The sequence below is a fragment of the Poromitra crassiceps genome (genome assembly GCF_964638095.1).
Source record: "Poromitra crassiceps genome assembly, chromosome: 1".
NCBI lineage: Eukaryota > Metazoa > Chordata > Actinopteri > Beryciformes > Melamphaidae > Poromitra > Poromitra crassiceps.
Genome location: NC_139623.1, coordinates 89,610,604 through 89,634,395, shown reverse-complemented (window position 1 = coordinate 89,634,395; position 23,792 = coordinate 89,610,604). Strand labels below are relative to the sequence as shown.

Genomic DNA, 23,792 nt, shown 5'->3' with positions numbered 1-23,792 from the left:
GCTTCAGTGGTGACACAGGTATAGACACTGCACCTTGAATCAACCATCCAAATTTGCTCTCCACAGCCACAAGTCCACTGTCGAGTCTCTCCGTGCGTCCTGAGACTATGTTCCAATATTGATCTCCTCCGATCAAAATTCCAAGACCCTCTGTTTCCATGCCTCTTACTGGAACGTCAGCGACTTGCAGGCCTTTATTTTCGAGTGATCTTATAATTTTTTAATTTGCTATTTGCATATTTGAAGAGCACACTGTCGGAATTTCAAGTAATTCTACATCTACTGCTTCATTTGTTTTCAGATTTCTCAGGCGCACTTTAACCTTTCTTGCATTTACTCTTTTAGAGGTTATAGAGCCAAATATGTGCAGTCATATTGTATCTGTCCCCACTACTGGTAGATTCAATGTAGCAGAAATATATACATTTCTCGAATAAAACTGCGCTGACTCCCACCATCAAACAAGCACCTGGTCAGTTGTCGTTGTCTAGGTGCATCTATCCAAACAGTAGCAGTTTGTAACAATACAGTGTTGCCTTCAGCATTACATGGAGAAACTGAGACTACAGTATCTGTGGGGTCTGATTCATTATTTTTTATCATTTGGAACACGTTGTGTTTGGTGCACACAGACTGTTTTATAATGTCTTTTGCCGCATAAATCACACACAATGCCGTGCGCTCTGCAATTACGTGCAAGATGTCTGTGGCCAAGACATGAAAAACATCTTCCAAACCGTTAGTTTTTCTCTCCTGATGTCCACAGTAAACTCTGTGCATTCTCGAGACTTATGATCATTTCTTCCACAGAACAGACAGTCATTATTTTCTTCATTTGGACTCCTTTTCTTTGAGTGAGATTAGCTGTTCTCTCTCTACTTTCCACATCCAATTTCAGAAAATCCATCTATTCCTTTGCTTTGAGCTCTTGGTCAGCTTCCTTTCGGGTGAATGCAAGAGCAGTTTCTTCCGGAATCATTTTGAGCAATATAGGACACAGGAGGCTCACATATGCATCGGATACAACTTCCAGCACATCCAGGCTGCGCACCTGCACTTCACAGTCATCATACAATTTACGCAAGGCCACTACATCATTAGCTCTCCTTACTGGAGTCAAATTGAATAATTTATTCATGTGCGCATTTATCACCAAATCTTTGCGGCCAAATCGACCTGTTAACATTTGAATTGCAGAATCATAATCATCATCACACAAAGCAAAGCCTGCCACAGTACTGGCGGCTGTTCCACTTAGGAATGACTTCAAGTAATTAAACTTGTCTGATTTGGTTAAACTGTCATTCCTGTGTATGGCCGTCTCATATTGACTCCAGAATCCTTGCCATTCACTTATTTCTCCAGAAAACTTTTGTATGACAAGTTTAGGAAGTTTGACTGTATGACTATGATTTTTTTGTTCGTTCTGCCGTCCTGCATGGCTTGAATTTCCCTCTGTGCGCGATGCCTGTTTGATCCTTGTTTTCCGTGAGCATATGCCATCCATATATTCTAGAGCAGTATTTATTTCATCATCCAATTCATCCTATTGGGTCTCTGCTTCAATATCTCGGTCTTGATCAACTAGACTTTGTTCCTTGTTTATCAACAGTTCCATATATTCTTCTAGCATAAACATCAAGGTCTGGCTCTGGCTTCGATAGTTCCCCATCAATTCTATGTAAAAGTCTGGTTGTAGCTGCTCTTACCACCCCTCTTATTCGTTTCAATCTGGCAATGTCCGTCATGGTGGTTCCTTTGTCTTTCCTTGCAGCTTCAATCTTGAATCGTCTGTTTCATTCCCATAGTCTTTTCCCAAATTTCCGGCACCAGCTTGTAAGTGCAGGAAAGACGTTTAGACCATTCTTGGCATTTTTCATTATTTTTCTTTTATTGCCTATTATTTTACAACCTAAGATTTGGGGAAAGGGGAGGTGGAACAAAGGATTGCATTTCAAAAGGTGCGTGCACCTGGAGCCCAGGTATATACCTGGTGCGCGCGTCCTGCTTGCATCAATTAAGTCCCATATATGGTCATAGATTTGGATGATGACGCATGCAGGTGTAAATCTTCTCGCTCGCCAGCGCACCCTGCTGGCGCAGACAGATTCAACAACTCATGCTATTTCCATAAAGCCCACCAGCTTTGATATCTGTTAGCTAGTTGTTGATATTGTTTATTGTGGATCCCCATTAGTCTACTCTACACCAAGGTGAGACTACTCTTCCTGGGGTCCAAACACATAACATAAAAACATAATACAATAACATTGTCGACAAGTTGATAATTATAACAAACAAAGACAAAAAGAGAGTGAATCAGCTCACTCTATTACATATCATACATTTCAGAAAGTGTATGAATTAGTATAATGTAGTGTTATATAATATAACATAGCACAATGCAGTACAATACAATACAATTCAAAATATGTATACAATAATTAATGACCTAAAGATATCTCATTATTCATCACTGCATGTTTTAACTTTTTTTTTAACAAAGATTTGTTACTTGCCACCGTTATATTACTAGGTAAATTATTCCAATAAGCAACTGCTCTATACATTACTGTCCTTTTCAGAGCATCAGTTTTTGGTAGAGGTAGAGTGAATTGAGAATCTACTGCCTGCCTTGTTGTATAGCCATGTCTACTCTTAAGTGGGGTACAGTTGTGAGTGTAAGCCCTGTGGTTTCCCAGAGTTCCAGATGTTAAACAGAAAGGTTACCAAGCTGCATGCTATTCTTTGTTCCACTTTCATCCATGACAGTGCGGCATGCATCCCCTCCACACTGCTCCTCATAGAGCAGCGGAGAGTGAGGCGTGCCGCCCTGTTCTGGGCCAGCTGGAGTTTGGTCAGGTCTTGTTTAGAGGCGCTAGACCATACTGTTGGGCAGTATTCTAGGCGGGATAAGACTAAAGATTGTATTACCAGTTTAGCTGTACTACGAGTCAACATCAGATTAGCACACCTTCTGATCATTGAAGTAGTGCTGCTCATTTTAGACACCATGCTGTTAATGTGTTTCGACCAAGAAAGCGTTTCATCAATTACCACCCCCAATAATTTAGCATCTCTGACCTGTTCGATATCATCACTATCCAGAATAAGATTTAGTTTCGGATTTGTTCTTAATGTGTATTTGGAGGTAATCATTATACTCTTGGTTTTCCCAACATTTAACTTTAACTTATTTTCGCTTACCCAGTTCGACACAATCATTAACTCATCTTGCAGCATCCTATTAACTCATTGAGTGCCAGCCATTTCTGGAAAACGGATGCTCCCAGTGCCAGCCCTTTCAGAGCGTTTTCAGTGATTTCTCAAGACCCACAGAATATTGTGTGATATTACTATGTAAACACCGAACACGCCCAAAGAACGATGAGACTCTCTTGTATCATCAGCAAAAAAAAGTTTATTGATATCATTTTCCGTTCTTTAGTTATCAGCAGTATTACAGAGGTTGGTTTCACCAGAAACAGATGTTTCAAACTAGAACCTGAGATAATGAGCCTTTTGTGAAATGAAGCATTTCAAGCACATCACCGACCCGCATGCTAATATTTTCTGATGTAGTGACGTGGTGTAGTTGTGTGGTGCCCTGCGTGCCCCACCCCCCTCAACTGCAAACTCCTCCTCCGTGGGAGTGTCTCTGGTGGCTCTGCTCGAATCTCTGCTACCTGCGTCAGGCGACGAATCTCTGCATGCTGGAACTCATCCCCACACTAACACACAGCCTGCATGCTGGAGCTGGGAGAAACTCACCCCCACACTAACACACAGCCTGCATGCCGGAGCTGGGAGAAACTCATCCCCACACTAACACACAGCCTAACACGCACCAGCGTCTATTTTCGGAGCGCTCCGCCGTTTTTGTGCGCCGGCTCCCAGCGCGACACCGAAAAGCCAAACCATTCTCAGCAGTCCCGGCTTTGATCCACGTCCCACCGTCAAAAAAACGCGTCTTTAGACGTCATTGGCACTCTACGTTACTATTTGAATTGACGTCTTTAGACGTCATTGGCACTCAATGAGTTAACAGACTCAGGATTCTTCGCCGCTACGTACATGGTAGTGTCGTCTGCAAAGATCTCCATTGCTGCATTATTCAGAATCAGAGGTAAATCATTAACAAAAATAGAATACAATAAAGGACCAAGGCAACTTCCTTGGGGCACTCCAGCATGGAGGTTCCTCATCTCAGACAGTGTGCCATTGAACATTACACATTGTAACCTATTTACCAAATAATTTCTCAACAATTTAGTTGTTTAATTGTAAATTCAGAGCTTCCTCTGAATGTATATGCTGCTAGTTTCATCAGTAGCAGCTCATGATCAATAATGTCAATATTGTGGCTCTAACTAACGTTTTTCATGGCATTCAGAGATGCGGGCAACTGTCATGGTGGCTTCTGTTTCCGGTATCTCTGCTCTGAACGCAGACAAAGATTTTAACAAAGAGATAACAGACAGCGCTGCAGTCATTATGCTGGAATAATGAGTGGAACAAGCTATTGGCTTCGGTTCTTATCAATTTACCGTAAGTTCTTTGGCACAAATGATGACGTGCGTTGATACAGTGATCAATATTGTGGCTTATAAAACAGTTTGGCGGAGTAATACTGCGGTCAGAGGTGTGTGGTTATTTGTGTGGTATTTTACAAAAGCTCTCAGCCAATCACAATCAAGAACCGGAACTATCCATTTTTTAAATACAAATAAACCAGCTGGCTGGGGATTTGCTGTGCATGTATCTGCCGTGCAAAGACCCGTGAGCAGAATTGTAATTGGCTGCAGGCCATGGAAAGTGATTCACTGCTACAGACTCAACTAAGTTGAGAGGGAGAGACTGTCGCCCTCCAGCTGAAGAGGATGGCATGAATTGAGAGGGGCAAGGGGACAGCATGAGAGCAGAGAGGGATCACACTCATGAAGTAGACTTTGAGATGGATGAATTGACAGTGCTGTGAAAAGGACAGGAACACATGAGGGGAACGGAAGAACGAGAGCAACAACACAATCACCTTGACGGGACTTATGCATGATTCTCATTTCTATGTTAATGCGAGGGCATGAGTAAAGTGCCGGGGGTGCATTAGTGAGGCGAGATGGCGAACGCTGACCGACCAAATGCGTACCTGCCATTTAAGAGCAGCGAGGATGGGTGATAATTTGCAGGGAGACAGCATTTTAATTTTCGGCCACCAAAAAGGTTATGATATTTCACCTACTAATGTGTTTCATTAAAATGGCATGAGTCATGACGCACATTAGACCATGACTCTCTTCTGTCTGTATTGTTCTGTTTTCTGCCCGGTCTAAACAAAAGGAATAGCCATAATATCTTGTAGCAAACATAACAAAACTAGCAACTAGATTCAGTTATATCCCCAATTTGACCTAACATTTTAAATCGGAAGCTAATTGCTTGACCGGTCACAGAGAACAGGGAAGTTGTAACGGTGCTCTGATTTGAAAATCACACTTATTAGGCTCGGAGTGCAGCGATGGTGAACTCAGATGTAGGAACAGTAAGTCATTGGACAGTAGCATGGTTTAATTGTACTGTACTCACAAATAAACACTTGATTTAACAGGAGATGATGGTGAGTCTGCCATGGACACAGAGGATGAGCTGAAGAGGTAAGAGGAATAAATAAATAAATTGCACCGTTGTCTCTGATATTGATCTGGAGGAGGTTGTGTTCCTTTGTCCTTTACAGTTGTTGACTCCACAGCTCTTTCTTACTGCTCCAATACTGGAATTGCTATTGTTTCTCTCTGATTGTGTGTTGGATGTGCAATAGGGCCTAGGCTACCAATAGACAGAGATAGGGCTGTCATTGAAATTCATTGGCAGCAACTGTCAGGTTTTGGGGAATCCTCAATGAATGTGTATATGCATATTGTTCTTCCACCACCGGTACACAAAGTACAACATTATATAGAAAACTGGCCTTCAGTAAATTATGAAATTTAGAAAAAACATGTATCTAAATGGCAATTTTGTAGAAAGTCTCAATTTTGTTATAATATCAAGCTACATGCTTAAACGATCAGTTCTGTCATTATCTACACACCCTCATGCCATTTGAAACACATGTGACGTTTGTTTGCAATGACAGAATTTTCTCTTTTTGGTCAACAACTCCTTTAACATCCACCTAGCTGTGGCCTCAGCCTGTGGAGTTATTTGTTGTGTGGTGTTGATGGCTCCTCTGAATGAAGATTTATCCATGGTTTTTGGTGCAAATAAGGCACATACACACACCAGCCTATTCACATTTTTATGGAAATGCTGCGTAAATGGTGTGTTATGTAGAAAGACGGGGAGAGAGTGGATGCCATGCAGTGAAGGCCATCAGTCAGATTCACATCGATTGTGTTCAAAGTAAATGCTTTGCGCCATTGGCACCAACTGCTCATTAGAATGTATGTGGAGCTTCTGCTCACCAAGGACACCAATCAGGAGGTGGTCAATACTTGCGTCCTTCAGTTCTGCGGCCAAATTAAATATGTGCTTTCTGAAAAATGTGATTGACTAGATTAATGCTGGGAGGAAAGTCAATCACAGTAGTCACATTTGAAAGAAATAGTCCGTTGTTTTTCATTCATTATTAGTGTATACTGTTTTAGGTTACATTTTACATTTCATGCATTGAGTTTGACTGTCTTATCCAGAGTAATAAAATAAACTTAATGTTCCTCCATCACCAAAACTACAATGAATCCACAGACACTACCCTATACACTGCCCCCCCCCTCCTCAAGTATGTCACTTTAAATTACTTTTTATTTTACACTTTATAATTTGAGATTGTTTTCTATATTACTCCATCCTCTACTACTGATGTGACCGCTGCGCTGCATACTTGCAGGAAGTCAAATTCCTCATTTGTCATCTGATTACTTACTATGGCTATTCAAATGAATCTGGAATCTAGTAAGGAGATGATGGGTCATGGTGCCTTGGCAATATTGCTCAGGCCATTGAATGATCATGTACAATAGAAGTGCTAGGAAAAGTGTAAAGAGCAGAGAGATTTCTTTGTTGATAGACAGGCATGGAACCACATACAGTACATCATTCAAGATGTGATGAAACCTTACAATAGTCATTTTCTTTGTCCCTCTAAAGGGTGGAGAGTGAGAGCAGACAGAAAAAGGCACAGACGGGAAAGAAAGTGGTGAAAGAGGAGGATCCGTACGGCGGCTCGACGGACGAGAACACAGACGCCGAGGCTGAGGAGGAGCATCCCATCCCCGAGCTGCCAGGTACACCTGTCTAACCCGTCTGTCTTCCTGTCTCTTTACTCCACACCTGTCCTGTCTAACCTGTCTGTCTTCCTGTCTCTTTTCTCCACACCTGTCCTGTCTAACCTGTCTGTCTTCCTGTCTCTTTTCTCCACACCTGTCCTGTCTAACCCGCCTGTCTTCCTGTCTCTTTACTCCACACCTGTCCTGTCTAACCCGCCTGTCTTCCTGTCTCTTTTCTCCACACCTGTCCTGTCTAACCCGTCTGTCTTCCTGTCTCTTTTCTCCACACCTGTCCTGTCTAACCCGCCTGTCTTCCTGTCTCTTTACTCCACACCTGTCCTGTCTAACCCGCCTGTCTTCCTGTCTCTTTTCTCCACACCTGTCCTGTCTAACCCGTCTGTCTTCCTGTCTCTTTACTCCACACCTGTCCTGTCTAACCCGTCTGTCTTCCTGTCTCTTTACTCCACACCTGTCCTGTCTAACCCGTCTGTCTTCCTGTCTCTTTACTCCACACCTGTCCTGTCTAACCCGTCTGTCTTCCTGTCTCTTTTCTCCACACCTGTCCTGTCTAACCCGTCTGTCTTCCTGTCTCTTTTCTCCACACCTGTCCTGTCTAACCCGTCTGTCTTCCTGTCTCTTTTCTCCACACCTGTCCTGTCTAACCCGCCTGTCTTCCTGTCTCTTTTCTCCACACCTGTCCTGTCTAACCCGCCTGTCTTCCTGTCTCTTTTCTCCACACCTGTCCTGTCTAACCCGCCTGTCTTCCTGTCTCTTTACTCCACACCTGTCCTGTCTAACCCGCCTGTCTTCCTGTCTCTTTTCTCCACACCTGTCCTGGCTAACCTGTGTTCCTATCTCTTTTCTCCACACCTGTCCTGGCTAACCTGTGTTCCTATCTCTTTTCTCCACACCTGTCCTGGCTAACCTGTGTTCCTATTAGGGCTGCACAATATATCGTTTCAGCATCGTCATCGCAATGTGCACATGTGCAATAGTCACATCGCAGAATGTGCAATGTCAAGTAAGGCAAATTAACTCATAGCCTACAGTAATGCACGCCCTCTCTGTGACGTTCTAAGCTCTTTCCTACTAACTATAGTACCTTTACTCACTTAGCATCCTGCAAATGTGGCTAAAAACACACTCTCCTACTACGTCAACCATGCAGGTTACCCACACTAGACCACCTTCTTAAACGGGCAAGGCTTGATAGACCTATTCAAGTCTTTTGGTGAAAATTCCTGTATTTTTTCATATCGCAATATATATCGCAGAATAAAAAAATATTGCAATGCCAGTTTTTTCCAATATCGTGCAGCCCTAGTTCCTATCTATTTTCTCCACACCTGTCCTGTCTAACCTGTCTGTCTTCCTGTCTCTTTACTCCACACCTGTCCTGGCTAACCTGTGTTCCTATCTCTTTTCTCCACACCTGTCCTGTTCTGTCTAAACTGTCTGTCTTCCTGTCTCTTTTCTCCACACCTGTCCTGTTCTGTCTAAACTGTCTGTCTTCCTGTCTCTTTTCTCCACACCTGTCCTGTTCTGTCTAGACTGTCTTCCTGTCTCTTTTCTCCACACCTGTCCTGTTCTGTCTAAACTGTCTGTCTTCCTGTCACTTTTCTCCACACCTGTCCTGTCTAACCTGTCTGTCTTCCTGTCTCTTTTCTCCACACCTTTCCTGTTCTGTCTAACCTGTCTGTCTTCCTGTCTCTTTTCTCCACTCCTGTCCTGTCTAATCTGTCTGTCTTCCTGTCTCTTTTCACAACACCTGTCCTGTTCTGTCTAAACTGTCTGTCTTCCTGTCTCTTTTCTCCATGCCTGTCCTGTCCTGTCTAACAAGTCTGTCTTCCTGTCTCTTTTCTCCATGCCTGTCCTGTTCTGTCTAACCTGTCAGTCTTCCTGTCTCTTTTCTCCACTCCTGTCCTGTCTAAACTGTCTGTCTTCCTGTCTCTTTTCTCCATGCCTGTCCTGTTCTGTCTAACCTGTCAGTCTTCCTGTCTCTTTTCTCCACTCCTGTCCTGTCTAAACTGTCTGTCTTCCTGTCTCTTTTCTCCATGCCTGTCCTGTTCTGTCTAACCTGTCTGTCTTCCTGTCTCTTTTCTCCACACCTGTCCTGTTCTGTCTAACCTGTCTGTCTTCCTGTCTCTTTTCTCCACACCTGTCCTGTTCTGTCTAACCTGTCTGTCTTCCTGTCTCTTTTCTCCATGCCTGTCCTGTCCTGTCTAACCTGTCTGTCTTCCTGTCTCTTTTCTCCATGCCTGTCCTGTCCTGTCTAACCTGTCTGTCTTCCTGTCTCTTTTCTCCATGCCTGTCCTGTCCTGTCTAACCTGTCTGTCTTCCTGTCTCTTTTCTCCACACCTGTCCTGTTCTGTCTAACCTGTCTGTCTTCCTGTCTGTTTTCTCCACACCTGTCCTGTCCTGTCTAACCTGTGTGTCTTCCTGTCTCTTTTCTCCACGCCTGTCCTGTCCTGTCTCACCTGTCTGTCTTCCTGTCTCTTTTCTCTACACATGTCCTGTTCTGTCTAACCTGTCTGTCTTCCTGTCTGTTTTCTCCACACCTGTCCTGTCCTGTCTAACCTGTGTGTCTTCCTGTCTCTTTTCTCCACACCTGTCCTGTCCTGTCCTGTCTAACCTGTCTATCTTCCTGTCTCTTTTCTCCAGACCTGTCCTGTCTAAACTGTCTGTCTTCCTGTCTATTTCTGTCTTCCTGTCTCTTTTCTCCACACCTGTCCTGTCCTGTCTAAACTGTCTGTCTTCCTGTCTTTTCTCCACACCTGTCCTGTCCTGTCTAAACTGTCTGTCTTCCTGTCTCTTTTCTCCACACCTGTCCTGTCTAAACTGTCTGTCTTCCTGTCTCTTTTCTCCACACCTGTCCTGTCTAAACTGTCTGTCTTCCAGGCTCTTTTCTCCACACCTCTGTCCTTTTATCCTCAGTTTCTTCTGCACTGCCCATCAAAAATTCAGGGGCACCTAGCTTTTGAAAATGTTTAAGCATGTTTTCTTCGCAATAACGCAACCCCCAAAGAAGAATAGGTAACTCGGTTTAGCTTGAGGGAAAATACATACTGTACATGCAAATATTTGTGACAATAACACTAAAACAATTACCGTAAATGATAAGTTCATTGAAAAAAACTCCTTCACTGTAACTGCTGAAGCTGATCTTCAATAAAAGCCTGAGTCTCCAAAAGGTCCCCGTGATGGGGAAGTTGTCCTGCATCGTCCCTGTGCCTAAAAAGCCACGACCCAGTGGCTCCAACGACTACAGGCCGGTAGCTTTGACGTCCCACATCATGAAGACCCTGGAGAAACTCCGGCCCATCGTCAAACCATTCCTCGACCCCCTCCAGTTCGCCTACCAGCCCCGACTTGGTGTGGAGGACGCGGTCATCTACCTGACCAACCGCGCCTACGCCCACCTTGACAACCCAGCTAGCACTGTGAGAGTCACGTTCTTCGACTTCTCCAGTGCTTTCAACACCATCAGGCCGGCTCTACTGGGTGAGAAGCTGACAGTGATGCGGGTGGATGCCCCCCTGGTGTCCTGGATTGTGGACTACCTGTGTGGCAGACCACAGTATGTGCGCTTGAAAACTGTGTGTCAGACAGAGTGGTCAGCAATATGGGAGCTCCACAGGGGACGGTCTTCTCTCCCTTCTTCTTCACCATCTACACCACGGACTTCACCTACCATACAGAGTCTTGCCACCTTCAGAAGTTCTCTGACGACTCTGCGATAGTTGGATGTATCAGAGATGGCGATGAAGAAGAGTATCGGGCTGTGGTGGCTAACTTTGTCACATGGTGTGAGCAAAATCACCTGCAGCTCAACGTGACAAAGACAAAGGAGCTGGTGGTGGACCTGAGGAGGGTCAAGGCACCGGTGACCCCTGTTTCAGTCCACGGGGTCAGTGTGGAGGACTACAAGTACATTGGAGTGTACATTGACAATAAACTAGACTGGGCTAAGAACACTGAAGCACTCTACAAGAAGGGGCACAGCTGTCTCTACTTCCTGAGACGGCTGAGGTCCTTCAACGTCTGCCGGACCATGCTGAGGATGTTCGATGATTCGGTGGTGGCCAGTGCCTTCCTGTATGCTATCGTGTGCTGGGGCAGCAGGCTGAAGGCAGCGGATGCCAACAGACTCAACAAACTGATCCGTAAGGCCAGGGACACTGTGGGGCTGGAGCTGTGCTCTCTGACAGCGGTGTCGGAGAAGAGAACGCTGACCAGGCTACGCTCCATCATGAACAATGACTCTCACCCACTCCACGGCGTGCTGGTCAAACACAGGAGCACGTTCAGTGAGAGGCTGATCCCACCCAGATGCACCACAGAGAGGCACAGGAAATCATTCCTGCCTGTGGCCATTGGACTCTTTAACGCCTCACTAAGAAGAGCACCTCGGAGACACTCAGTTTCCCTGAGAGTGAGTCAGCCGATAGGTTAGCTGTGCCTTAGTTACGTCACACGTAATGTGCAATTTGATTTAATTTAATTCCAGTAAGCACCTTTTTTATTTTATTCTATTCTATTCTATTTTATTTTATTGTATTTTATTTTATTGACTTTTTTTTTTACGTGTAGGGAGATACTGTGTGATACTGGGTTATGCTATGTTGTGTTACGTGGATATTTCATGCCTGAGTGCGAGCAACTGCAACTTGTCCCAATTTCCCCCCGGAGATCATTAAAGTCTTTCTGATTCTGATTCTGACTCATACTTTCTTCATGACAACTTGATGGGCATGAAGCTGAGTGCTGAATAAACATATCCAAAGTATTAATATCTATTTTGTGCTAACAAAAGTATTGTGTGAATTTTTCCCCTTCCTTAGAAATTGAAAAATAGCAGAGAAAACCAAATAGTATTTTGAAATTTTTGAAAAGCAAAGTTTGTCCCCAAGTTGATAGGAAGTATATCTACAGTATTTTAAATCAGGTTGCATGCCTGGCTGCCTCACTTGCTCTTTTGACACTTCAACTTCATACCAAGCAGCTGAATCGATTGCTTGCTTTCAGGCCAAACATAAAACACCAAGATGTCAAGTTATGTTGTTTTCTCAGTTTTCTTTATTGCTTTGCCCCTTTCATCAGAGCAGTAATAGTGTCACTATTCCCATTTTTCTGCTTCCTTTCTCTTCCTATTACTTCCAGACTTCCTGACCGGAAAGCGATTTTTCCTCTACGGCAAATTCCCTAACAATGAGAGACGGCTGCTGTTGCGGTACATCATTGCATTCAACGGGTAAGGAGGACTTTGTGGCTTTGCATTTGTTGCAGTAACTGACTACAGTTTTAATTTCTCATGGAAATTGATAGAATGAAAAAAGTTTGAATTTTGCTTTTGTGTCATTGTCACCAAGACAAATTCCCATACTCAATGATCACCTGACAGTAGAAGTGATTGTTCTTTTTCTGACTCTGCCATGAAATCGTTGACAGAAACACGTTTTTGTTGTTGTCTCTTCTCCAGATCGGTCGAGGACTACATGAACGAGAAGGTGCAGTTTGTTGTGACCAGTGAAGGGTGGCACGACTCCTTTGAAGACGTGAGTTGAGGAACATCCACAATTCTTTGGCAGCTGTTGTAGCTTCATGATGTTATACAGTAGCTTGAAGCACGGAGCATTACATGATGTTATACAGTAGCTTGAAGCAGAGAGCATTACAGCTTTCATCTTTGTGACGTCCCTGTTAGAGGCGTAGCATCTGAATTTACAGCATTGCACCTTGTCTCATTTGCAATCTACTGTGCCACTCTGGGATATTTTAACCTATTTGGCTGGGTAGTCTGTTCTATTTTCAGGTTGATCTGGAAAGCTCTCATTCATTCAAAATGTCTCATACCACTTTCTACCTGTTCATTTGTAATGCAACATGAACACTTGTTCATGACACATGACCTCTTCCTCTCTACGTCTCTCTCTCTCTCTCTCTGTTTCTCTCTGTCTCTCCCTCATATCACAGGCTCTGATGGAGAATGGTAACCTAAGTTTTGTCAAACCCACTTGGATTTATGCAATCAATGACCGACAAAAGATGCTGCCCTATCAACCCTACTCTGTTGTCCCTTGAACAATACAAGTACACACACACACACACTTTTACATCTGTATAAAGAAGCATTGGGGAAAGCCATAGACACCTTTTGTTTTGTTTTTTCCTGGTTTATCACTTCGCTCATCCCTCCACATGAAGCAATATCTCAGGTCTAGTTCATAAATAGCTTACATTGAGTGTAGACTGCTTACTCTTCATGAACTTTTTTTTAATCACAGAGATTTTCACCTTTTGGCCAAGCTGCAAAAAAAAGTTTGTTGTCTCAAATGAAAGCTTACGATTATCCAGTGAGGCCAATGTTACGATTAGGTTTATACATAATTAGCGTTTTAGTTGAACATTGTTAGTTTGGCGTTGCAGCTTGGCCAGAAAATAACAGCCTCTGTCTTCACTTGGGCCACACACTGTTTGATTCAGGACTTGTTAAATCTCTTGGTTTCTGTGCTGCAGTCAGGTGCTGCTCACCTCTGCTACCTCAGGCTCAGGGTCTATCTGGAAATGAACATCCTGTCATCCTGTCCTGACCGCCAGGCGCCAGCGGCATTGATAAGATTCTTGACGACAGGTGAAAGGTGCCAGGTTTTTCCTTAAGGCTACTGCCGCCAAAAAGCAGGAAATCTACAAAAATCTAGAAAATGGAATCGATGCTTCAGTCATCGGATTCGTTTTTTTTAAATAAAATAAAATGTTGGAGTTCTGTGTGTTGTTAAAGTTTGATACATGTAAGTTTGTATTTTTGATCTTATCCATGTTTGTGGGGTGAATTTTACAAGAAATAGATTGTCTCTCTCAATAGCTATGAGGACGTAAAAACCAACGTTGGTGTTTTCTGTCACGATTTCCAAAATGTCTACTTGAGGCACACAGATATCAGGCGATTCCGGGCTTATATTGTCAGCTTTGGCTGCTTGCTTGTCTAAAGCTGGTTTGTTTAAGTCTATGTCTCACCCTGTTTTCTGATAGTACTTAATTATTTTTGTTTAAATAAAAAATGATTTTTAATGAATTGTATTTCTCTGGTTTTTATTCATCATACCGTCTTTGTCCTCAGCTGCTCTCATCTCTCCTGTGTCTGCAGCCCTGAGAGCCCCTTTCACTCATCCCTTGCCTACCATCTCTCATCTGGAGCTCTCCTTTCTACTTCTCCCCCTGTTTGTCCTCCCCTCCTCTCATTTACTTCTCCCCCTGATTGTCCTCCCCTCCCCTCCTCTCTTTTACTTCTCCCCCTGTTTGTCCTCCCCTCCTCTCATTTACTTCTCCCCCTGTTTGTCCTCCCCTCTCTCATTTGCTTCTCCCCCTGTTTGTCCTCCCCTCTCTCATTTGCTTCTCCCCCTGTTTGTCCTTAACCTGACGCTGCCAGATGGACGGTTTAGCTCCACATTACATTTCACTAAACCAGTCGATCTGGGAATGCAGTAACCCTCACTCATTTACTTCTCCCCGTTTGTCCTCCCCTCCTCTCATTTACTTCTCCCCCTGTTTGTCCTCCCCTCCTCCTCATTTACTTCTCCCCCTGTTTGTCCTCCCCTCCTCTCATTTACTTCTCCCCCTGTTTGTCCTCCCCTCCTCTCATTTACTTCTCCCCGTTTGTCCTCCCCTCCTCTCATTTACTTCTCCCCGTTTGTCCTCCCCTCCTCTCATTTACTTCTCCCCCTGTTTGTCCTCCCCTCCTCCTCATTTACTTCTCCCCCTGTTTGTCCTCCCCTCCTCATTTACTTCTCCCCCTGTTTGTCCTCCCCTCCTCATTTACTTCTCCCCCTGTTTGTCCTCCCCTCCTCTCATTTACTTCTCCCCCTGTTTGTCCTCCCCTCCTCTCATTTACTTCTCCCCCTGTTTGTCCTCCCCTCCTCCTCATTTACTTCTCCCCCTGTTTGTCCTCCGCTCCTCTCATTTACTTCTCCCCCTGTTTGTCCTCCCCTCCTCTCATTTACTTCTCCGCCTGTTTGACCCCCCCCCTCTCTCATTTACTTCTCCCCCTGTTTGTCCTCCCCTCCTCTCATTTACTTCTCCCCCTGTTTGACCCCCCCCTCTCTCATTTACTTCTCCCCCTGTTTGTCCTCCCCTCCTCCTCATTTACTTCTCCCCCTGTTTGACCCCCCTGCCCCCCCTCTCTCATTTACTTCTCTCCGTTTCTCGCCCAGAGCTCCTCGCTCTCCTCCTCTCCAGTCAAGGGGATTAGAAAGGGGGGGAAGCAGGGCTGATTACAGGGGGGAGGGGTTGCAGGAGAGATCAAAACATTTGAATTCTTGGCAGGGATGCATTTTTTTAATTTACCAGGGATTGGACTGCTTCACTAGGGGCAGCTCAGGAGGTAAAGCTGTTGCCTGGGAATCGGAAGGTTCCCGGTTCGAGGCTCGCTCCTCTGCGCTGTGTTGAAGCCTCCTTGAGCAAGACACTGAAGCCCTAACTGCTCCCGACAAGCAGTTTGCGCCTTGCGTGGCTGCAGATGCTGTCGGTGGGTGAATGTGAGGTATTCATGTTAAATCACCTTGGGTAGTTGATAGACTACATAAAATGTATAAATATAAATACAGTCCTTTTACCATTTCACTATTTGTGCGAGGTAAATTCACACAGTCGCTGCGTCCTGCCACCTTTGATCAGGCTCTGATTATCTTTTCATATAAGGGAAAGTGCGACAGGTTTAAGCCATTTGGATCTCAAGTCATGTTGATCTCCATCAATTAACATTGGGGCCACCATGACATGTCATATTTCACTCAAATGCTTATCTGTCCTTGAGATAGGAGAGACAATAGCTTCCCTCTTAGCTTAATATTATTTGGCTTTGTAGTTTTAATTCTCACTCATGCACAGTATGACTTACTGCATCCTCAAGTCAGAGATGTGGTTTGTTTCAACATACAACTCCTCAATCCTTTCAAATAGTAGATTGTTTCTCACACTTTCTGTTAATTTATATGCTTCTTGATTGCATCCATGTCTAATGAATTGGTCTGTGTGGCAGCTGCTGTAAAAGACAGGCACAAGACTGAAACTATCAGTGTGCAACTCTGAGACATGGTACTACTCATGGTATTACTGAGAAGAACTGTGTTTAAGTCAATGTGTGATCATTTAACATTCGCCTTTGAAGTCTAACAATTTTCGATTGTTCGAACGATTTTCAAGGTAATTGTTTCAGTCAGTAGGCCAAGTTTACAAATGCAAACGCACAATGAAAAACACAGGAGATAACTGTCTGAAGATACAGGCTACTTATTATTTCAGCACAACCACCTGATGGTAAATGGACTGTATTTATAGAGCACATTTTATATATATATATATATTTATTTTTTTATTTGTCGACTACCCAAAGCGCTTTAACATGAATACCTCACATTCACACACAGACAGCGTCTGCAGCCCTGCAAGGCGCCAACTCCTCTCATGGTACTACTAGCCAGCCTCGAACCTGGAACCTTCCAATTCCCAGGTGACAGCTCTACCTCCTGAGCTAATGCTCAGATATGTAAACCACTGAGTTTTCTATCCATCTGTTCATTATTTTTGGATGAAGTGACATACTGAAGTTCAAATTTACATTATTGTCACTTGGCTATGGATCTATATTTCAAGATTAAATCAAAATTAGGCATAATAACTTCCCACCGAAAACATTTTCAGTTTGTGAGTAAACATGCATAATACAGTATGTGATGTATGAAAAAAGAAACCCAATGGTTATTCAAACTTTCAGTGCATTATTGATGAGTAGACTGACCTTTGGAATAACCTGGATAAATCAGATTGATGTTTTTTGCAGCTGAATGAGATCATTTCCCCTGGGGAGATGATGTCTCCGCTAATTAAAATGAGGCAAAGCTGCTTAGACACTGCATGAAATAGGCCACGCCCATCACGGGGGAAAAGCTCCCGTTCATTTCCACACACCAGCGTCAATTGCCTTGAATTAAACATAGCTAAAAGCTGTTGTGTGGTGGGCTGTGCAGACAACAAATGTAAAAAATCAGCAGTTAAAGTTTTTGTGTACTCCCGAGGAAAACAAGAAAGCCATTGAGAATTGGCGAGATGAAAAATGTGGATGTTGCTGTCAATGAAGTAAGTTGGAGTGTTCATCTTCTGTATATACGATCTTTTTGTGCAAGACCCGACCATGCACGCGACATAGGAGAACGCCAGGATTGGACGAGAATTTGTGTTTTGCCCTGTTTTGGGCGTGGTTTCTGAATGATGACGCGCTCCGCAGTGTCTCTATGGGAGGCAATTCAGGTTGCATGTCAGCTGAATGATGAAAACATGCCGGATTGCAAGTAACTGCATGTAAAAAAAAATCATGAATTTTTGAAAGTGCAAAAACTTTCCATTTTAACCACTCAAAATCAAATTATCATACACATTTTATGGTTCTTGCTCCGCCCACTGAAGTAAGATTTCTTCCTCCCAGACATGTTTGTACATTCAACTGTGAACCCTCCCCATCTCTCCCTCCCCTCCTGCAGCCCTCCTCTCTCTCTTCCTTCCCCGCTACTCCGCCAGCCAGCCCGCCACCACCCCAGCTCCCACAGCCAGGAGAGTGGGAGGAAGCAGGAGGACCGCTGTGTGCCTGCTGCTGCTCACACTCTGCTCTGACCAAGCCCAGGTCAAGGTGGGAGTCAGTGTGGAGCTTTAATGAGTTGACCCTGCAGATAGGCAAGTAGGATGCAGCAGCCAGGCAGCCTGATCCGATCTGTCGCCCAGTGTTGTTCTTAAGAGGAGAAGGGAGCCTTCTTGAATACAAACACCTCTGCTCGGTAAGTGGGATTTAAACACTGACTTTTTTTATTTTTATTTTTTATTATGTGTTTTGAATTAGACACGTTTATTTTGGCGTGTGCAGAGAACTTATTTGCTGTGACTTATTAACATCTAAATGATTAAATAACAATACTTTTCCTTATATCTGAATTGCTGGTGTACTGTATATTATTGGTTTATTCTGCTGTCATGAATTAGCCTACTGGAACCAAACGAGTATAAAAATACAGTAAATTATGTTTTCAAGGAACTACAATCTTTCTACTAATATAAAGGATTTGATTTCATAATGATAAAGCCACCTTTTGAAAAATGTGACACTTGTTGGCATGAAGTTGAAATTGCTGGTTAATCCTGGCATATTGAGTCTGTAGCTATACTCACAATTAATAACATGCAGAAGAAGTTGTCAATTTGCGACATTGAGCACTGAACAATGACATCAGGTAACATAGTTGTTTATGTGTAGGGGACATCACCATATGGTAGGGAATAGGATTCTCCAAGTGCTCAGAATATTTAAAGAAAAGGCGCTATAGCCTCTTTTTAATCTTCTTAGTTAAAATTGGCTAAGTGAGCTGTGTCTGTGGTGGTGTCTGTCTGTGGTGGTGTCAGTCACGATTTGTAGCAGAAGTGATGTCACTCGAGCAACTGTGATGTAGTATGAGCCAATGGCGCACAATGGCGCCTAGGTGGGTGGGCTCTGTCTGTCAGTCACAATTTTGGGAGCCTGCAGTCACGATTTGTGATGGAAGTGATGTCATCAGTGAAGTGATGTCATCAGTGATGTCACTCAGGCAGTTGTGATGTCATCAGTGATGTCACTCGAGCAACTGTGATGTAGTATGAGCTGATGGCACACAGTTGCACGATGGTGGATTGGCGGTGTCTCTCTGTCAGTCACGATTTTGGGAGCCCGCAGAGCAGGCGATTTCCATATTTTTGGCGTGATGCTTCAAATAATGTCTGTGGGCAACGCAAGTTTAATCAAACGCGAACCAAGGTTCAGCGGGATAATCTTCACACACGAGGACCACTTTCATGAGTTTTGTAGCGTAAATGCGAGCCCTAGAAGTAAAAAGCTCGAGCTAAGCTAATCCAGAACTACACACTGTCGCATAGGCTTCACGTCACGTCAGCACTCAACCTGGACTGTTGTTGGATGTGTGCACTGATTACCCCGGGCTGAACGGGGCTGAACCAGGTGAGGGAAAGAGAATTTCCGTGTTCGTCGTTTGAAGTGGTGACGTTATTGACGTATATATCCACATCGACTCAGCAGTGTAGTCTCATTTAGCCGTTTGCTAGCTAGCCGCCTGTTTAACGGCATGTAAAAGCTTCAAAACTCATAAAAGTGGTCCTCGTGTGTGAAGATGATATTACTAAACACTGGTTCGCGTTTGATTAAGCCAGCGTTGCCTAGAGAGATTATTAGAAGCATCGTGCCAAAAACCCATTCAAAACTCCCATAGGCGAAAACTGTGAAGAACCAGGGCTGTTAGCATCGATGATTTCCGGACTCGTTACTGCGGCTCTCTATTGAACCTACGTTTGGAGCATTATTTAGACCCCTTGCCGATAAGATAGCAGATTATGCTTGGTTGGTACCAATGGCCTTAGGTCTTCTAGTTTCTTCTGATAACAGGATCTCCACTGTAGCTTTAAAAATGACCCTGCTACAGCCATTTGATTACCCACAGTTTGGGAATCTTTACATATTTTGGAGAGTCTTGAATGTTTATAATTTAGCATCAGTGTTTTAATCCAGACGGTTACACTTGAAGCAAGCAGTAAAGGACAGTCTGTTATTTATGAGAGGGGGGGTATGGTGCAGGGGCGACTTTATTTTCGTTTTTTTCCTTCACCTTCCCCAGATCTATAAATATTTTTCCATGTCCATCCCTGAGTGACTGGAGGTAAATGCATGACCCTCCCTCCACCATAAATAACCACACTTTATCATATTCACACCAAAGGTAGTACTGAAGAAAATATGACCTTTTCCGATGATTTGGCTACGTTTGATAGGGCCCTATGACATCGGGGGAGAGAGGGGGCGGGGGGCATATAACGCTTAGTACCCAGCCCAATAACGGCCTCATCTCCTAGTTATAAAGCCTACAGTACCCTAGCCAACTGCATATGTGTCAACAATTCCAGCTCTGAAACAATATAAAGCGATGATAAACGTTTCCAGTCAATGCACCAAGCAAACAGCAGGACCGAGTGAGGGCCTAAAAAAGAATAAAGTTTGGTTCCTGTTGGTTGTCAGTTGAGGTGATGAAGGTAAGGAATTTATTTTATTTTTTTATTTTTTATTTTTTCCAGTGGCAGCAAGGGATAGATAGGAAATATATATATATTTTTTTTTTCCTTAAAATTACAGCAGCGATGGATACTTTTTTCATAACATAGCCTACATGTACTCTACCTCTGTGCTCTACACACGTTTTTATATGAACAAAATATTTAAGTCAATATGAATGCTTTCATATCAAACATGTTTGATATGGACTGAAAATCTGCGCGAATACATCATCCTGCTGCTGCGCAAGCCTCCCATCATTATCGTTAATTGACGCGACGCGGCGCCGCACTGCAGGCATCAGATAGGCTACCAAATACCAACAGCACAGAACCATGAGTATTTTGGGGAAAATGTCACTAATTTATATCACAATGAATGACCAATGAATAAAAAGTTGTTATACCGTAGTTTCAAAGCCCCTGCCAGTCAGAGGCTGTTAATCTCCTACCTGTCTATCAGGCAGTGTGGGGGGAAAAGGCATTGCTGCTATGAAGCAATCCAGTTTATCCAAACTTTTGCCAATCTCATGACATGCAGCAGGGAAATATATTTTTGTAGCCGATGTGTTTGTGTCCTCACTTGTCCAGACAATCTTGCTATAGAGTCGCGTTGTTTACACGCTTGTTAAACTGCCGTGAGATTCATTTGTTTGGGGAGTTATGCGAGACGCTCCAAAATCGAAACCGGTTCAGAGTATGGCCGGTCGTCAAAGTGATTATCCTCCCGATAATCTTAATAATATCCTGTAGTGCGTGGTGGCTGGGTTTACCCAGGCTACGCTAGTGCTGCATGGGCAGAGAAGCGACACAAAGCACATGTCCGTCATGCTCCCTGCCATTTTCGTTTTAAAGTATCTAAATCACTCTGGATTAAACCATTGCCAAACCAGGAAGGAATGGGAGATACCAAGTCCAGTCACCATACAGGTAAACCATAGATATAAATAGGGGAGTAAACACGAATTTTGGAATGAAAAAACGCATTTAAAAATATATACAAAATACAAAAAATTTAAGTTGTATAACCCTCCCTAAAGCCAAAATAAAAAACAAGTCCCTCCCCAGTACTCAAAAAAATATTTGATACCCCTCCCCCTTTCTGCACCATACCCCCCCTCTCATAAATAACGAACTAAGTGAAATTAAACAACAAAATTAGGGAGACTTTAACTAGCTACATCACAAATGAGCAATCTTTCTTAACAATCCCAGCTCATAGTCATATAGTTCTACTCGATTTTTACTTTATATTTTCAAATTCTGCACACACTTATTCTCAATAGTCCTTCAAGCTCAGGTCCCCTCATTTTAAATCAAAGATGGAGAGGGTGCAAAATTGCCTGTGAATAAATTATGTTTGGCATTGGTTTGGGGTGTCGCCGGCAGGTTGATGTCTCATTATGTGACCTTCATCAATTGGCAGAAGCTTTGATTACATTATCTTTCTGTCTCTGTCTTTACCTTTTTTTTCATCTGTCAGTCAAGAAAAATATGTATGCACATTTCAAACCACATCAGGGATTCATTTGCTTTTGCATTGCATTATGTGCAGCTAAGATGGAGCATTTATCAAATGTTATGCGCTCCCTCTGTGTTCCTGTGTGTTTTACCATCTCTTTGATCACTTATGACAGATTACTTTTTGCAGGAGAGGTCAGTTCAGTCAAGTTATTTTGATCGTGTACAGATAAATAAATATCTAAACAAAAACTTGCAAGTAAAATTAAATATACAAGATTGTAAATTGATACTCGTAATAATATAATAACGTTTTATTTGATTGTTGTCTGTCTCACTCACAATATGTTGCCTTCATTTTACATCAATAGACAGATTTGACCTAGGATGCTGTGTGATCTGGATCCATGTGTGTATGTCTGTCTGTGTGTGTGTGTGTGTGTGTGTGTGTGTGTGTGTGTGTGTGTGTGTGTCTCTCTCTCCCTCTGTCTATGGCTCGCTGTGTATGTGTTTGTCTCTCAGTGTCTCTCTCTCTCTCTCCCTCTCATTAATGCAAGCAATCATGCAGATGTGGGTGATCAAGTGAGCTCTCACAAATCATTGCAAAAGGCATTTCCTGCTAATTAGTGCCATTGCTGCTCATTGCGTATACAGGACCACATAAATGTGATGATGGCGTCGCTTTCACATGATGTGGGAGTTCTGCTGGACTACTTTTTTTTCTTCTTTTTTTTACGGATTTCCTCCTTGTTTTCTCCCCAATTGTACATGGCCAATTCCCCCTGCTGTCCTGGTCATTGCTCCCACCTCCGTCTGCCGAGCTGGGGAGAGTTGTCTAGCACATGCTCCCTCTGATACATGTGCAGTTGCCAGCCACTTCTTTTCACCTGGCAGCGAGGAGTTTCACCAGCAGGAGGGAGCATCACGGTATTCCCCCAGGTCCCCCTCCCTCCGAACAGGTGCCCCGACCGACCAGAGGAGGCACTAGAGCACCACGACTCATACCCCACCGGCTTCCAACCCGCAGACATGGCCAATTGTGTCTGTAAGAACATCTGACCAAGCCGGAAGTACCCCTGCTTGATTGATTGATTGATTGATTGATTGCCTTTATTTACCCAGGGAAGCCTCTTGAGAGCAAGCCCTCATTTTCAAGAGTGCCCTGCTACAAAATTACATATACAAAAAGTTTCAGACAAACATGACAAGTGATAAGAACAATCAAAACAACAAGGTCAATTTAAAGCAAGTAAAATCAAAACAGAGCAAATTACAACTAGAGTCCGTCGACAATAGAACAATTAGCTAAAAACATGTGCATCTCTCACACAAGGTGTCGCGAAGGAGTGCCTTGAACGAGACCAGAGGACGTAATTGATCCAATTTTATAATGTCCTGCAGTGAATTCCATTTGACCGGAGCATAATACGAGAAAGCAGTCTTTCCTTGCTCGGTCCTCACACGCGGGACACGCGTGGAACATGCTTGGAATTGAACCCGGGTCTCCCCAGTGGTAGGTGAGTGCTTTTAATGTACCTCTATACTACCCAGACGCCCCTCTGCTGGACTACCCTGCGCCTCCAAATACGTATGACCTTTTTCCTAGGTATATTACTCTGAGGGGTCGTGACCCAAAGCGTCAGAATGTGTTACTGGGGAGGGGACGTGATCTGTGAAGAAATTGACTGTGGTATATGCTCATTATACCACGGCTGTGAGCCAATCAGATTGCTGTTTTATTATACCCAGTAATTAACTAGCTTTGATTGCATGAGTATGTACGTTGTTGTTTTGTTTTTATTTAGCTCGCCGTGCCTTGAGTGAAGCTGGGGCAAAATTTGAAGAAGTCTTTGGGGTGTCGGGCCAGCCAAGGCCAAGGATGTCATAGACCTGTCAAGTGTCTCCAGAGAGAAGCGATAGAGGAGGCGAAATGGG

At 43.6% G+C, this 23,792-nt stretch overlaps 1 protein-coding gene across 2 annotated transcripts in view; it reads left to right on the top strand.

Moving 5' to 3' along the window:
- The window catches only part of xrcc1 (X-ray repair complementing defective repair in Chinese hamster cells 1), a 49,005-nt gene extending 34,732 nt beyond the window's left edge, over positions 1-14,273 (top strand). For both annotated transcript variants that reach the window (XM_083633506.1, XM_083633505.1), the window contains exons 13-17: positions 5,606-5,651; positions 7,147-7,283; positions 12,426-12,516; positions 12,745-12,820; positions 13,239-14,273. In XM_083633506.1, coding sequence (XP_083489632.1) covers positions 5,606-5,651; positions 7,147-7,283; positions 12,426-12,516; positions 12,745-12,820; positions 13,239-13,346 — 458 coding nt within the window. In that variant the 3' untranslated portion in view covers positions 13,347-14,273. The remainder of the gene's footprint in view (positions 1-5,605; positions 5,652-7,146; positions 7,284-12,425; positions 12,517-12,744; positions 12,821-13,238) is intronic.
- Positions 14,274-23,792: the final 9,519 nt, after the last annotated feature.